The sequence below is a fragment of the Anomalospiza imberbis genome, chromosome 7, assembly GCF_031753505.1.
Source record: "Anomalospiza imberbis isolate Cuckoo-Finch-1a 21T00152 chromosome 7, ASM3175350v1, whole genome shotgun sequence".
NCBI classification, from domain to species: Eukaryota; Metazoa; Chordata; class Aves; order Passeriformes; family Viduidae; genus Anomalospiza; species Anomalospiza imberbis.
Window position 1 is genome coordinate 12,344,869 of NC_089687.1, and position 15,758 is coordinate 12,360,626.

The 15,758-nt window shown below is 39.6% G+C and overlaps 1 protein-coding gene across 2 annotated transcripts in view; it reads right to left on the reverse strand.

Annotated features, from left to right (window-relative positions):
* Positions 1-486: 486 nt before the first annotated feature.
* RALB (RAS like proto-oncogene B) overlaps positions 487-15,758 on the reverse strand; it is a 48,046-nt gene continuing 32,774 nt past the window's right edge. For both annotated transcript variants that reach the window (XM_068195452.1, XM_068195451.1), the window contains 4 exons: positions 11,264-11,421; positions 9,946-10,154; positions 7,022-7,199; positions 487-4,934 (listed from right to left, as the gene is read on the reverse strand). In XM_068195452.1, the coding sequence (XP_068051553.1) occupies positions 4,815-4,934; positions 7,022-7,199; positions 9,946-10,154; positions 11,264-11,377 (621 nt within the window). In that variant the 5' untranslated portion in view covers positions 11,378-11,421 and the 3' untranslated portion in view covers positions 487-4,814. The remainder of the gene's footprint in view (positions 4,935-7,021; positions 7,200-9,945; positions 10,155-11,263; positions 11,422-15,758) is intronic.

Below are 15,758 nucleotides of genomic sequence, written 5' to 3' on the forward strand. Positions count from 1 at the left end.
CAGTGAGTCTGTCCTGAGCCATTCTGCCTCAGAAGCATCTCAGCTTCTCTCCTGCAGTTCATTCACCACAAACCTACACAGAGAATGGAGTCTGGCACACTCAAAAGACTAAGGACTACTTTTTCCACACAGTGTTGCTTATTCTGTTATTCAAAGGCACAAGACTGTCTGAAGACAAGACAAAGCAACTCTGTCATTCATATAGTTGATACAAGCTGTCTGATCCAATTAAGTTCTGGAAAATTAACTGTGAATGAATCAAACTATGTCAATTCAGTCCTGAAAAACATGCATACCATTTCCAAAATGCCAGTGATGAGTGTCTCAGTCACCTCTTCCTCCCCTCCCATAGTCTGCAATATAAACTTATTATATATTTGATAGAAAGGTTAGTTACTGACACTGAAAATCAGTGGCTGGCTCATTCAAGAATTTGGAGATTAGGTATGCTTTTAGAATGCTGTAAAAATCAATAACAAACAAATATGAAGCTCATTTTTTCTTTTTATTATCAATAGTAATACAAATCAGTTGTATTAGCATGATAATGAAAAGTGACCAGTTTTACAGACATTAAAAATGTTTGTGCAAGTTAGAGACAAAGCTCTGAAGCTATGTAAGGAAAAAATTAAGAATTTACATTGTAAAGTATAGCATACATAGTTTAGAGGCAGTTTCATTAAGTCTTGCAATCACAATCACTTCCTCTACACTAAACTTCTCACTTGTGTTAGAGATAACACCTTCCCCTCCCAAGAGGAACACCTGCCATTTCCATGAAGTGTGGAGATTACGGTGAAAATCATAGCTTTTTTTATTTGTTCCTCTTCCCTCCTTCTCCCAACTATGAAGTCAACAGGAGGTGAACACTGCAACATATGCTTATAGCAATTAAGGAAAGCTTCTGTCTACATAAGCTCTGAACTGAACTGGTAACAGTATCCTCTTTTTGAACAAGAATTGATAGACCCGTCAGGCCTAAGAACTGGGGTAATGCTTTGAAAAGCTTTAAAAAAAGATCTGGGTGAGCATTTAGTTAGATGTATATCCCCCCCTACATACCTCTTACTGCATTCCCTCTTACTGCATTCCAGATTGTAGTTTTGTACCTTGGACCTGAAGTATTCTTGAGCATTATACTTAAGCCAGACAGGACTCAACTGGAACTTCAAATGGTTATCAACATCTTACTGAAGTTTAATGCCCAGTAAATGTATGCATACATCTTTCTCCTCATCAAGCCAAGTGTTCCCCTAGAAACTGCAGTAGAGGTGTATCAGTCTGTATAGGAACACATATGGCACAAGTCATTGAAAACACTTCATGCTGCATCTGTATTCCCACCTGGAGAGATGCTCCTCTGCAAGAGTCAAGTCTCCCTCTGCAGTCTTGGAGTCCTGCTTTTTTTCATGTAATGACTTAGACCTTGTTATAACAGGGGCTTGTTTGCTCTGCTCAAACCAGAAGGAAAACTGGAGCACTTAACTCTAAGCCACATATGGAAGATTGCACGTAGCAGTAAACAGTTCATGTTAAGCCATTGCACAAGAATAATACTTGAATGCTTAAGTGCAATTGCATAGTCAAGTCTTGCATGACCTCCAGCTGCAAATATCCAGTTACCTGCCTACAGCCATGCTCCAGAATGATTTAAGAGTACATTATACCAACAAAGAGAAGCCGTGGTTTTTAATTACCCAATGTGCAAAGGCTGATATAACATGTCAGCTTCAATCCAGCCTTCAGTCTCCTCAGCTACACAGCAGGGCCACACCCCCTGCTGCCAAAGTGATCCCTTATTTGATGTACCTGACCCCCAGTTACGCAAAGCTCCATTCACATTGCTCACAGGATGCTGTGCCATGTTATATTCACTCCACTCAACCCACCTGATGGTGATATCCATTGATGTCCAGTGAAGCACACCTGGAAGCCATTCAAGAACCCCCAAATCACATTGCCCCTATTCAGAAGGGCATACATTCCGGCACTTCCACCATGAGGTGGAGACAACAGGATTTCAGTCCAGGGGACCAGTTTTATTGCCTTTCTCGTACAAGTCAGAACGCTTGCTGCCCACTGTTCCAAAGTAGGCAAGGTAGCTGCTTTGTTTATTGTGTTTTCAGCTGTAACTGGCAACTTAAACTGAGTTTGTCACAAGTACAGAAGAGGAAAACTCAAAAGCTGTTTTGTTTAGTCTCCAGGCCTAGTCTTTCTGGAGCAGCTGACAAGAACAGAACACTGAAGAGATGCAGCATCAAGACATGAAACAGCAAGCACCTTCTCCCAGGTAAGTCCACCTCAGTGGCATAGCTTTATCAGTTGGAGAAAAAAATAACCTGAGTGAAAACAGCACATGGACTGTAAGAACACAAGTTAGAAACTCGCTATTCTGAGAAGAAATTAATCTGTCCTATCAAATACTGTCAGGTACTTTAAGACTATAGAGATCAAAGGTCAAGGCATGCAAGTCTCTTGAGCCAACATAGCTGAACGGCTCATTGTGAGCTTTGCTGAACTCATTATTCATACAGCAAGGACAGTTTACTCAATTTTGTTATACACATTTTACAACCCGCTTTGGAGGGGCTTGACCTAGATAAGCTTGTAATGTGAACTCAACTGGTGTTTATCCTTTAGGTTAATTAAGGACTTAACCTTTAAGTCTCAACTAAAACCAAACTCACTGAGTTGCCTTCCTCCAGAAGAGGACATTCATTTGCTGTATGCACATCATACAGTCAGAAATTTACTTTTGTCCATGGAAGTTCAAGAGGAAAATTTGTTAGATGTATTACAGCTCCCAGTGTCCTATTAGGTGCTTAGGCTTTAGACACAGGTGACACAGCTCAAGTGACAAGTTTTGTAAGCCAGCAGGCTTCCAGCTTCTGCTTCAAAAGACTATTGGGCATTACAAAGACAACTTCACAATTAATTTACTATTCACAGAGAAGCATTTCCAGACCTGGTTAACCCTTCTTTCTGCCCATACAAGATAAGAGTAACAAAGAAGGAATTTAATTTGACAAGAATGAAGATTACAGCACCTTTTATTTAGTACAGTTTCCCCAATCCAATGAGTTGCCTGACAAGATGAACTAGTTATGGAAGACAATGAGTTTGTGATAAGTCCCTGTGAAAGCTCAGGTCAACAGAGGCTCTGATGTAGATAACACCTTTTTTCAATGTTCAGAGATTGAATGCACAAAAGCAATCTAGTACACGTGAAAAAATATTTTTCAACCTCAAATTACAACACTAAGTACTGAACAGTATTCACTACTCCATCTCAGGAAGAAAGACCATTAGTTAATTTAGTGCTGCAGTGAGCTTCATTGAACAACCATTTAAATTACTTTCACCAAGCAACTGTGTTTTAAGCATTCAGTTACCAGCAAGATACAGCTACTCTCCAAGTTTCTCTACTCTGTGGAGGCAGAAGATAGCCATAATTAATTGAGAAACTCCACAACCAGAAGATAGTTCTTTTCCACAGTGACAGAAGTGATTTTTGGCAACTGCACTTCATTTAAACTGCATCAGAAAGTTCATTTCATTCAGCTGACAACAGAACCTGCTAAGTACTGACTTTTTAACTTCTAGACTGTTTTTGTTGAACAGACATGACCACCACTGCATAACTGACAGCAAAACTCATCATGTGCTAGGTTGCTGTGCATCAGGAACAGTACATATAAAATGAACAGTGAGTAATAGATGTGGCAACTGCTTAACTTCATTTGCTTTTTGACACCATACAGCTCACTAGCCAGCTAATCATTGAGAGGTAACATATATGCCTCACCTATTCCAGGTCATGATTGTGTGATGGGACCCACCCTTATTCAACATTTTCATCTTCAGCAAGACAGGAGACAGATGCAGATGTTCTCACTTTCCAACATTATCATCACAAGTGTTCCAATATAAATATAACTTATTAAATCAACACCTATTTCCACTATTCCAGTACAAGGAAAGGGAAGGATAATAGATGTAGAGTGTAATTGAGTCAAGACAATACATGGAAGAAACTCAGGACAGCATTTCAGGGAGATGGTGATAATACTATTCCTTTTGAAGAAAGGCTTACAGTCATTTTCTCACCCCATACCACTAATTTAAGGATGAGAAGACAGACCCCAGCAGGGAATGCATCTAGCCTGTATTTAAATATCAATTTTTGCATTTCCTAAATAAGTCTGAATTGAGTCCATAGGCTTGATTCATGAATGCTGTATTGACTAAACAGAACACAGAAGAAAGTTTGTTTTGAGTTGACTCTCAACTGTCAGATGCTATTTCTTACATGGAGTGTGGGGAGGAAGTCAGCAGATTTCAGTGTAAGAAATATCAGTGACAACTAAGAGAAGACGGAGACTCAAACCCTTTACTAGGTGTCATCTAGCCTTTCTGCAGTTTGCACCATCAAGGAGGGCAGCAACAGCACAAAAAAGTGTTTGAACCTGAACAGCTGTGCTGGTTAAGGCCAATAGAGGTTCAAGAGAAACACAGAGAAACGTTAGAAGGAAGTTAATACAAAAGTACATCGTGTAACCAAGCAGAAGGACTGTAGTTCTGAAACTATTTCTAGTTTTGAAAGTTGGAAGATGGAGCCCATTTCAGTTTAAGGAGGCAAAGGTTTTGCTGGATACCAGAAATGGTTGCAAAGTTGTTTTCACATTTTGAAGGTGTGATATGCAAAGCAAGAGATAAGGGAGTCAATACAGACTTCCTTTCATGAATCCAGCCCTATATCCTTAGTGGTATTTTATCCGTGCCAGCTGTAGATAGATATTTACAGTTCCAAAGCATCACAGTAAGCAACATCTTTCTTTAAAGCTTTTCTTGTTCTTGCCACTTTTCTTGCCATTCTTGTCTTTGTTTTCTGACATTTTCTTTGCTCTTATTTCTCTCATTAAATCAAAGAATACCTAGGAGGGAAAAATAAAGAAAGATTAAACAAAATCAGCCACCAGAAAGCAGATAAAAACTACTGTATTCAGCAACAAATAAAGATGTAGAACCACACTGTACTCAACACAGCAGAAGTAAGTCTAGACAAAGATTCCTGTGACAAACGCAACATAAGAATTATGTAGTGTGTCAAGCAGTGACAAAAAGCTGCACAATATTACCTGGTTATCAAAAAATTCAAGAGCCCTGTTTTAAGGGATTTTTATTAAGTACCATTCTTGCACAAAAGCAGCATTCAGAGCTCATGAGAACATTTGTCTGTGCCTAGCAAACATTTCCAGTGCTGTTAACTACAGAAAGCAGTTAGTCCAGTCTTTTCCATGCAGTTACTATTCTGCTTGGTCTGTAATTACAAAGGTGCAGCATTTAAGCGACAGGGCACAAAAAATTCTCAAAACTATGTTCTAAGAAAAATTCAGAGAAAGTCATGTTTCCTTTCATGTCTAATTTTTTCGTCCAAAACTTAGGCAATTTCACCCCTGTATTCCTGATGTCTAGGTACATACCACTTAAGATGCAAGAGCTGTTTTGCTGTACAGTCATTGGGTATTTATTTTTAGGATTATTTTAAAATATTTTTATTTTATTATTTAAAATTATTTTCATTATTACAGAATAAGAGTTTAGCATCACTCTGTAGAACTAAAGTGTGTTTTTTTCCAGAGAACTCTCAAGCCTTTGATACTTGGAAACAAGACCATGCTACTGTTCAAAAGTAGATTAGTTTGTAATTCAAAACCCTCTTAAGTTTTTTTTTATTCTGCCACAGTACTAAAACACAATCACCACAAAGAGAAATAACAGTGCTTATACAGAGGATAACCAGTATGCCACATGAGCTAGCCAGTGAAGACCTGTAACAGCAAATCTAGATCACCATGCTAGTGCACTCCAGACACGCAGCTCCACTGCTGTTAATCTCAACTGATCAGAAACTGGTCTAAATATAAAACAGGCTAGCCATTCACTAGTAATATGAGATGTTTATAGGAAAAAGCAAGTCTAAGTATTCATGTTTCACTACATCACCCAGTTTATGCAAGTGACGGTGACTTCACCAAACTGAAATTATGCCACATTCTTTAAATCAAGACGTCTCAATTCAGGAGTTTCATATACTGTAGTTTTAAAGAGAGAAAGAGTTCCTGCCAGTAACCTGTGCACCAACAGCATTTCCACTAGTGAACTAATACAGAAGAACAGGAAGCTGTCTAGAAGAGTACAGCTAGCTGCAAGTGTTCTTTATCCAAAGAGAAAACTGCTTAAAATTTGTGATCTTTAAACAGATGCATATTAGTAAGACATATTTGGACCCCTTAGGATGCAAACAGTAATTTCATATCATCTTCTGTGAATTGGTGAAGTAAAAAGGCACCCTTTTCTTCAAGAATTCCTCACTACAAACAAAATAAAGGGGATGACTGAAATTGATTTGTCCTCTATACAGGACAAACACTCCATAGTCAAAATTCATTTCTCTTCTAGAATATCCCACCACCACTGTTTATGCGAGAAACCAGCAACAAAATAACATGAGAATAACTGCCCTATGCCACCAAGGACAAGCCAAAACAGGACAGGGACACAGCAAAAAGTTCTTCTCACAGAAAACAAGAATAAAATTTTTAAGATTAACCACACTACACATAGCTTTATAGGGAAGGGGGAACAATTTCTAATTTCCATAGCTTGTTATTTATTGGTGTTATTAGAAAGACACACCCTACAAACAAAATAACATACTCGAGGAATCCTTAGAACCATTTACTCAAAGGATTATTTTAAAACTATTGGTTCAGATACAAAAGTTAAATGTTTGTAATGCTATTGTAATGCCATAGCATTAACTTGTTTCAGATCTAGGGTTCCCTTAAGCTAGGTACATGCTTAAGTGCACACATTCCAGTAAGTTCATTGTTTTTTTGGGTTTTTTAAAATACACTAGGCTTTCAGAAACCAAACTGTGGACTTGCTTTTGTCCCAGCAAGAGTCAGCTACTAAACAAGTAGTGATGATCTAATTGAGCAGATGTCATTTCTCTTACCTTATCTACATTCGCTCTAGTTTTGGCAGAGGTTTCTACATACTGCACCCCCCATTCTTCTGCCTTACTTCGAGCCTCTTCTACAGGCACTTGTCTGCGCTCCTCCAAGTCAGATTTGTTTCCCACTACCAGTAAAGGGATTTTATCCTCTTCAGCCTTCACACGCAGGATCTGTTCCCTAATGCATGAGGTATTCAAAATAAAAATATCTGTGTTAGTTGTAGCAACAAAACTCCCACACTTATCTGGAGTGGATCAAGTGGTCTGCACATTATTAGTGCTTACAACTGGGATTTTCCCAGCAGTTGGACACACACTTTAAAATTATTCCAAGATTAGCATAGTAATGCTATGGGCTTTACACTACTGAAAGCCTCACACTTCCAGGAAGGCAGTTTTACCATTTAGTTAGTGAGTAATCAGGCTCTAAGAAAGGAGAAGAGTATGGCAGAAGAGCAACTGGCAGCAGGAGTTCACACTTGAATGAGGAAAAAGAGTACAAGTGCCATGTTTGCCAAGTTCCACCTTGGCATTCAGTCACCATCTTTAATTCACAGTCTGCATCACATCTCTATATAGGTCTGGGCAACATCAAGTCTTTGCCAAGACAGTAGGTTGCAAAAACAGCCCAGTAGCTGGCAGAGATCATTCCTAATGGCTACCTCAACTCCACCCAAAGGAGACAGTTACTACACAATTCTGAACTAAAATGCCAGCAACCTTCCTCCTTCACAGACTCCAGGAAGATATTCAATCTGCCAGCGTTATCCTGTCACGCTAAGAGGATGTACCAGTGTCCAGGAAAGGAGATGGAGTGATGTTGCATACCAGTCTCAGTCTGTACTGGGGTAAAACACAAGCTGAAACCAGACTGACACATGCTGCTGTCCATCTAGGATGCTGGAAGAAATCGACTACTCTAAACTATTTTTAAATAGTTATGAAGACCTAAACAAGGCATGAGCATAGTGCTACACCCTCTCATCTCACCAAGAGAGATGCCTGCATTTTCTATGTACAAAATAACAATGTATGGAGAGTACATGAGACTCTAAAATAGCATTAACACTGAAGCAGACAATCTGCTGTTGCATTTAACTGCATCTTCACACATTTTCAGATTAAAGAGGCACTGAAAGCAAACACTGAATGCTTAGCATCAGCAGGAGAGCTAGGGTTTAAAGACAAACCTATTGTTTGTTCAGTATTCAACTTTTTCATAGCATTAGAATTCTGGAACCTTTTGCTCTGCAGCAAATAATACCACTCTGCAGTTTGGCCTGGGATGCTGGTGACTCGTACTACCCATTCCACACTCCTTGCTGGACCAAGGAGCTGGTTCTTGCATGTTAGCCTAAATATTCCATTTAACTAATTTCACTATTTGTTTTACTTCCGAACCATTGAAAAGCAGGAGATTCTGCATCACAAAGCTCTCAGGCCCTTCTTGCCCATCTTCAGGGCTAGCACTGTTTTTTCACTGTTTTGCTGTGCTGGAATCTTGAACCAACACACCATTAACCTAGTTACATAAGTCTGACAAAAAAAAAAAAAAACCTGCCAAGATAAATACTCCTACTCTCTTTCATTCAAAGCCTTAAGCTTTGGGTTTAACATTATATTTCACTTAGGCACATAAGCCAAAACCAAGTGCTTCCGCTTGTCTCATTTTCTTTGTGTTCTTTGAGTGCTACCTGACCTTTTCCTCCATCTTACATTAGGAAGAGTGCTAGCAATAGCAGTTTTGCAGTCCTGTAACAGTTGAACTGTTGGCTCCTTTCACAGCTGCAGTTAGAGCAAACTCTAGAGCTCTGCTTGTGTGTCCCATGACTGTCAGCCTTCTGAAGCAGAACAAAGTCACAGAAGCATTATGTGAAGAAGGATAGTATTTTTATACCTCATGAAAGATTTTGTGGTGTTCTACTACTGGTGAAAGAGTATGATATGTTAAGTTCTGGTGTGCAAGGGGAGTTTGCCTTAGCTTTAAGGAAAACCTAGAAATAAGTGCCCTCAGCTACAGCACTTCCATTACCAGTTAGTATCTGTTAAACTTGCACCACTGAAGCAAAGGGAACATAAGGCAGACTGATAAAAGAGCTTTTATTCTGACAAGCATAAGGAACTCTTAAACTTTCCCTATGCTTTGGGAAGTTTTCCTTCAAGTTATACAGCTGTTCCAGGCAATCTCCAGTTTGCCTTCTACTGAGGCAACAGGTATTATCAAAAAGAGTTAGAACACTTGCCCTGAACAATGTGGCTACATGGATTCTAAAGCCAGAGTAGTGGTTTAAAATCCTTTTCTATTTACCCCCCCCCCCCCCCCCCCACTACACAAGCAGTTTCTATGGTCAATCTGGTGCCAATTTTTACATCAGAACTGCTAATACCAAGAAAAAAAATGGAAGTACTTACTACTACCCTGTGTCTTTCTAGGAATACATCTGCCTACAATAGCAATGCTTGGCTGCCAACCCTTGTTTGGCACCAATCCATACCTGAGAGTAGAGGCTAATCCTTCCCTTCCTTAGAGCACCTGCTTCTAGCAGTAAGCAATACTGTGTCTGAAACCTGGCCAAAAGACAGACTTAATTCCAGAAGTACTGTTCTAAGATAATTAAACTTCCCATCCATGAAGACTGAAAATTGGCTGGAATATGCCTGTTTTAAGAGTCCAAGAATCTGTTACTTGCCTGAAGTTGCTGCTGGCATAGTGTACTCATAAGTTGCAGGCACAAAGATGATGAAAGCCAGAGGCTGAATATTGTGGTTTAGGTTATCAGTTACTTGAGAGCAAAATGGTCAGGTGTCACTCTTATTGATTAAATGGTAACAGACAAAGAATAAAGAGCTGTAGCTTTTAGGCAGATTTGTCAGAGCAACACAGGAACCGGATAACTTCCCCGGCTAGGAGAGAAACTACTCACCGAAACTCTGCTGTTGCTGTGAAGGATTCATGCTCTGTTATTGAAAAGACAAGAAGAAATCCTTCCCCACTGCGGAAATAGTTATCTCTGATAGCTGCATAATCCTCCTGTCCTGCTGTGTCCAGAATGTCTATCTGAACTTCTTCACCATCCAGAACTACTTTCTTTCTGTAGCTGTCAGCCTTGGTAGGTTCATAGTCTTCTACAAACTGACAAGAAAGGGATCAGTGTTTAGAATTACTGTCAAACAGTCTCAGTATTTGTCCATCTTCCTTCTTTCACTTCAGTGACATTTAAATACCCCAAAACCTCCTCAAAATTCAGACAGCCACTAAGTTCCACCACTTTTTTTTAGTGTTACTATTAAAAGCAAAATACTTAAGCCCTTAATACATCAAAGAGCCAATTTGCCAAGTCAAGTTTTGCTACACAAAACACTGTCAGCAACTTCAGTACAATTTAAGAACAGAGTTGCAGTATAAGTTACCAGCAGTGTGCTGGCATTATCTAGATATCCCACTTTAAGAAAATGCATTTGAATATACTTCAGGAACAGGTATCTGAACTTTTAACAGGTGTAGATGAGAGCATCCAGCTGCTGAACACGAAGGCCTGTTCCATAATTACACAGGCACATACTTTTAGTTCATTCAGTATTGATCAGATCCACAAAGTCACTGCCAGTTCAACTTAGTTCAACAGCACACATCCAGTGGAGAAGTAGAGAGGTAAAGAGCTTCTCAGCCTCAGAACACAACAATTAAGCCCAGTTAAGCTGGCTGGCTTTCATTAATGACTACATCACCTGTTCAGATACTTACACTACTATAGTATGTGTGGACAACCTATAGATAAATACTAACTTTTGAACTACAGGATCATGTATTCCTTCACATACTAGTGTGGGCTGCCTAATCTAGCTTCCTGTATACCAGTATGGAAGACTTCATGCTATGAACACGCCTACCTCATCACCTGGCTCAGAATGAGCTAGTATGTTTACTTCTGACTTCAGCCTTAACTGACCTAAATTACAAAATTAAAGTTCAACTCCGAGTAGCAACAGCTTCTGTACACAAGCACCCATACATTATGCATGACTTCTGAAGACAGTTCTTTCACAAATAAGCATCAATTTTGTCACCTTTAGCCAGAGATGTTCCCAGAGGACACATCTTCCACCTTTCTATATCCTGCTCCTGCCAGTTGGGTCATCAGGTCTTTTGCTCATCACATTCAGTTCCCCTGTCCCACAAAAAAAAAGCTTAGCAAACCATATGAATTTGTGCTTTAGAGAAACTGAACCAAAGTTACTTACCTCATCATACATAAACTGAAGGGTGAGGGCAGATTTACCCACACCTCCACTGCCAACCATAATTACTTTATGGAGGGCCAAGGAACTCTGGTTCTTGCTCTTGCTGGCAGCCATTGTCCCTGTTTGCCACAGACGAAGTGCCAGGCAACCGATCAGATCTGCAGAGAGAAGGAGCACAGTCACCCATCCATGGCATTGGTGACACCAGAGTAGCATACAGGTAAAGTGTCTCACACGTGCTGAATGACCAGATTAAAACCCTGTCCTGCAAGCCTAAAGAATGGGCCACTCCGATGCACTGGCATGCAAACCATGCCTTAAGTATGAGTAGGACAAGGTCTTAAAACAAATGCCTTCTATTTGTGACAACAGTATGATTAATAAAAGTGCCAAAGGTTTATAACAAGCTGCTCTTAATTTGTAAACCCAGCCTACAAGACTAGTGTCTAGAGCAGCTTCTAAAGAAAAACTGACTCTTTCTCAAAAGATATGAAAATAAGTGTTTTTTATTGTTCTTCTTATAAGGCATTACACCTTTCTAAAATATTTCTTTAATGTTGATAAAGCTACACCTTAGATCTGCTCATAGGCAGAAATCTGGCTTTTGATCTTCTCCCTACGTAGGCTAAGAAAACAGCAGAGATACACAGTAAATTGGCAGGAACAAGTTGCAAGAGCTTCTAGCAGAAAGTCTCATGACATGGTATTACCATTTATTTTACACTCTTCCTGCCTTTTGAAGCTGCAAATCTAATTTGCTTAGAAAAAAAATCCTGCTTTACAGAAAAAAAAAAAAAAAATCTCAGTTCCTATTCTTCTCCTGGTGTTGCTAAGCCATAAAGGAGTAAGCTTCAATAAACAAGCCCTAGCTAACAAGCCTCTGTTTGTGTGTTATGTGAGCCTAGTAATTAAATACTGGAGGCTCCTTAAAAATAATACTGCCTTTTTTTTTTTTTTTTGGTTGGTTGGTTGGGTTTTTTTAAGAGTAGCTGGACACAGTAGTTGTACCAGAAGCACAAGCAGCAGCTGCCATGCTGATTAGCACAGAGCAGCATCTCTAAGGACAGCACATTGAAGAAAAAAGCAGAAATACCTGAAACAAAGATGTGTCACCAGTCAGGATTCCCAAACAGAAAAAAACCCTAATATGAATATTTCAGACACATGATGTGTATATGGTAGATGGCAGGATAGAGATTCTTGTGCCCTTGGAGCACCACAAAGGACCCCAGCTGTTCATATACTGGCAGAGAGCTGTAAGGAGACCAGCAGACCATTCAGAAAACACTGCTGCAGGAAGTGGCTGTACCAGCCTTGATTTACAGCAGCACACTTTATTCCAGAAGCACAGAAGCAATGGACCTTCCAGGAGTCTCAAATCTACCTGGACACAATTACTCTAGAAAAACACTGCAACTGCCACATCAGCAAGTGCTACTGTATGGAAACACAAGGCCAACAGTAGAAGTTACTGAGTAGTATATTGGAAAATATACTTCAGGACAACCAGCTGGCCTAAACATAATTAACAAGCGACTAAGGGATTGTCAGCCAACAAACATGCCATAGTATTATTTAGCTTGGAAAGGGACCTTTGGATACTGTCCAGTCCAAACCTCTCCCTGAAAGCAGTTTGCTCCAAGCAATCCAGTTTATGTGCCCTGCATTCTGAGACTGATAATTCCATGACCAGTCTGGACAACCGCCCTTAGAGTACACTGATAGTGACTATTTTTTACCCTTGTCATGACTTGATGTTCTGAAAAGCAACAAATCAAGCTAAGTTCTCGTTGAATCATGCATACAAGAACAAACATGCCAACAATCAAGAAGTGCCCTCAGGACAGCATTTTCAAACATCTGAGCTGAAGTATTTTTCCATGCAGAGTTTTTTACTCACACCCGTTTGCTACACACATTTAGTTCAGCAATGCAAATTAATCATCTTTAAGTGCTCATTCTGGGATAAACACTGGTAAGTGAAGACAGATATTTTCCTCTGTTAATCTTCTCTATTATGTTATACATCAGCTCCCTCATCCAGGACACTCCTTAGTACAGAAATGGGGCGTGACAATTCCTACTTCTCCATAGGTTCTCCCTGTACAGCACAAACATACATTTGTTGGGGACAGTGAATTCAGCCATTGCCACAGAGTCTGATTTTTAACTCTTAGTCACCAGAGAGGCAAGAGAGGAAGAGAACATTTCCCTGCCAAGAGAATGTGAAAAAAACACAACAGGTAGCACCTGAACTCCAGAAGTTGTTGTTTTGCCTATTGTCCACATAGTCTACAAACAGTAAACTAGAATTCAGCTTACTTGGACATAAACACCCAAGAAACAAGAGCTACAGATTGGCCACACAATGAGACAGTTCAGGGACTTTTAAGTGTTCTAGAAATAACACAGCCTGCTCTTAAATTGTAGAGAATGCTGCTTTGTCCTAGCCCAAGAGTAGTCTGGCTTTCACAGTAGTAGATAAGCTGCTTTCTGGAGTATGACCCTTAGCTACTTTTTATATAATTGTGACTAGTTTTAACCTGTCAGTATTCTTTTATCAGACATCCTAACATTGTTGTAACTGTTGTGTTATCTAATACAAAGTTTTCAAATTAGACATTTTTCTGGCATCACAAACTTAGGAATATGTAATAGGCAGCAGCACTAAGTCCACTGTACTATGCAACTACAATAAAGGCATAATTTACTAATAGCCAAGAGAAAAGACTTCTCTTTCTGTCAATACAAATAACATCTTTACATGGTCATGGTAAATGAATAGTTCTATTTTAGGAAAAATACCAACAAGCTTGAGTTCATCATAAAGGTAAGTGGAGGGAGTATTTAAATCCTTCCTTCTCTATTCCACCCAAACAACGGCCTGTAGAAACTGCAAGGTCAGCCTTACACTATTACCTGGTTCATAATCAAAGTATAATATTATACAAAATCCATCCAATAGCATAAAAATTTACAGTTTAACTGCATCTCAAGCTCTTCAGGGCCAAGGTACTTGATCTTCCCTGCAGAGCTGTTCCAAGTGCCACTCGAATATTTCAGAGGATCAGGACTGCAGGGACCCCGTGAGTGCAGCAGTATGCTCACAACACAGACCCTGTGCAGTGTGCACTCTGTGAGGTCCCAGAAGCTGCACACAAAGCAGCTCTTCTTTGGTGGCATCAGAAGGAGCATGGCCCCCTCCAGCGCAGAATAGCCAAGCAGTGAGGAGGCAAGAACAGAGGACAAGGCAAGGCTGAAGCAGTGACACAGGATTAACAGTAAGTATCAGTGCAGAAGTACCAGTGCTTACAGAACAACAGGCTGACAGCACATCACTGCTTCAGAAAGGGGCATGGTGAGATTATAATAGGAATATTCTAATGAAACAAGAGAAGGCTTTGGAGCCAACTGTTTGTTTATTTTTATCTCCACCTCTGCAGCCCAAGAAACAGTTTACACAACATGGTTCAAAGCTCACTTCTAACAGTTCCTTGAGGTTAAATAAAGTAAAAAAAAAAATTAAAATCTATTAACACAAGTGGAAGCTCTCTCCTCTAATAGAGTAGGCAAGGATGAATTTTCTTCCTATTCTGTACATTAAGCATCCTTGAGGCAGTCAAGACACTGACATAAACTCATCTGTTCACAGAAAAACAAGTCTTGGGAAATCCAACACTTCTCAAAAAAGGAGCAGTGTCTAGAAGAACCTGTGACAACTGCAGTTGCTTTAAATCCTTACTCAAGTCCCTTCAGTTTAAGGGGCATAAATTTAAGGCAAAGGGTCTTTAAGGCTGAAGAGCGCACTCTGAGTAGGTGTCCAGACAAGACACCTAATGCTGTGGTAAGATGCCTCCTCTTGCTCTTTACTTGTTCTTTGGACACAGTTTACTTTCCAGCAAGATTCACCCTCCTCTGACAGGACAAGAAGCAATCCATTGGCCAGTCAATCTATTTAATTTCCATCTGTCACTTTACCCTTGGGTCTAATGACACCATGTTGAACTTCATATGCTAAGTGTCATAAGGTGTAAAAAAAAAAAAAAAACAAAAACAAAAAAAAAAAAAAAAAAAAAAAAAAAAAAAAACAAAAAAAAAACAAACCACAAAAAAAAAAGGCAAACAAAAAGCCTCCAGCACACCCCAAACCTTCAACCTTCAGAAAGTTTATTTGAGGGAGTGAGGTAGGGGAGGTGGTTTCTTCTGGTTACCATTGCTAGACAGATGCCATGTCAGAGAAACTTTTTCTAGCAGTCCTTCTTCTTCAAGAAAATAGAAGTAATTACCTGTTTCATCTTATCTTTTTCAAAGATAAGGATTAAGCCACTGACTTGATAATGCTGTATTTATTCTATAATAGGTAACACACAGCCTTATGCACAATAGGAGCTTTGTGATGCTGCTGAAAGATGCTCTTCAGATCAAGAAAGGAAAGTTACACCAGGCACAGGCTGCCCACATGAAGCACAGAGTCTACAATTCAAACCATAGGAGT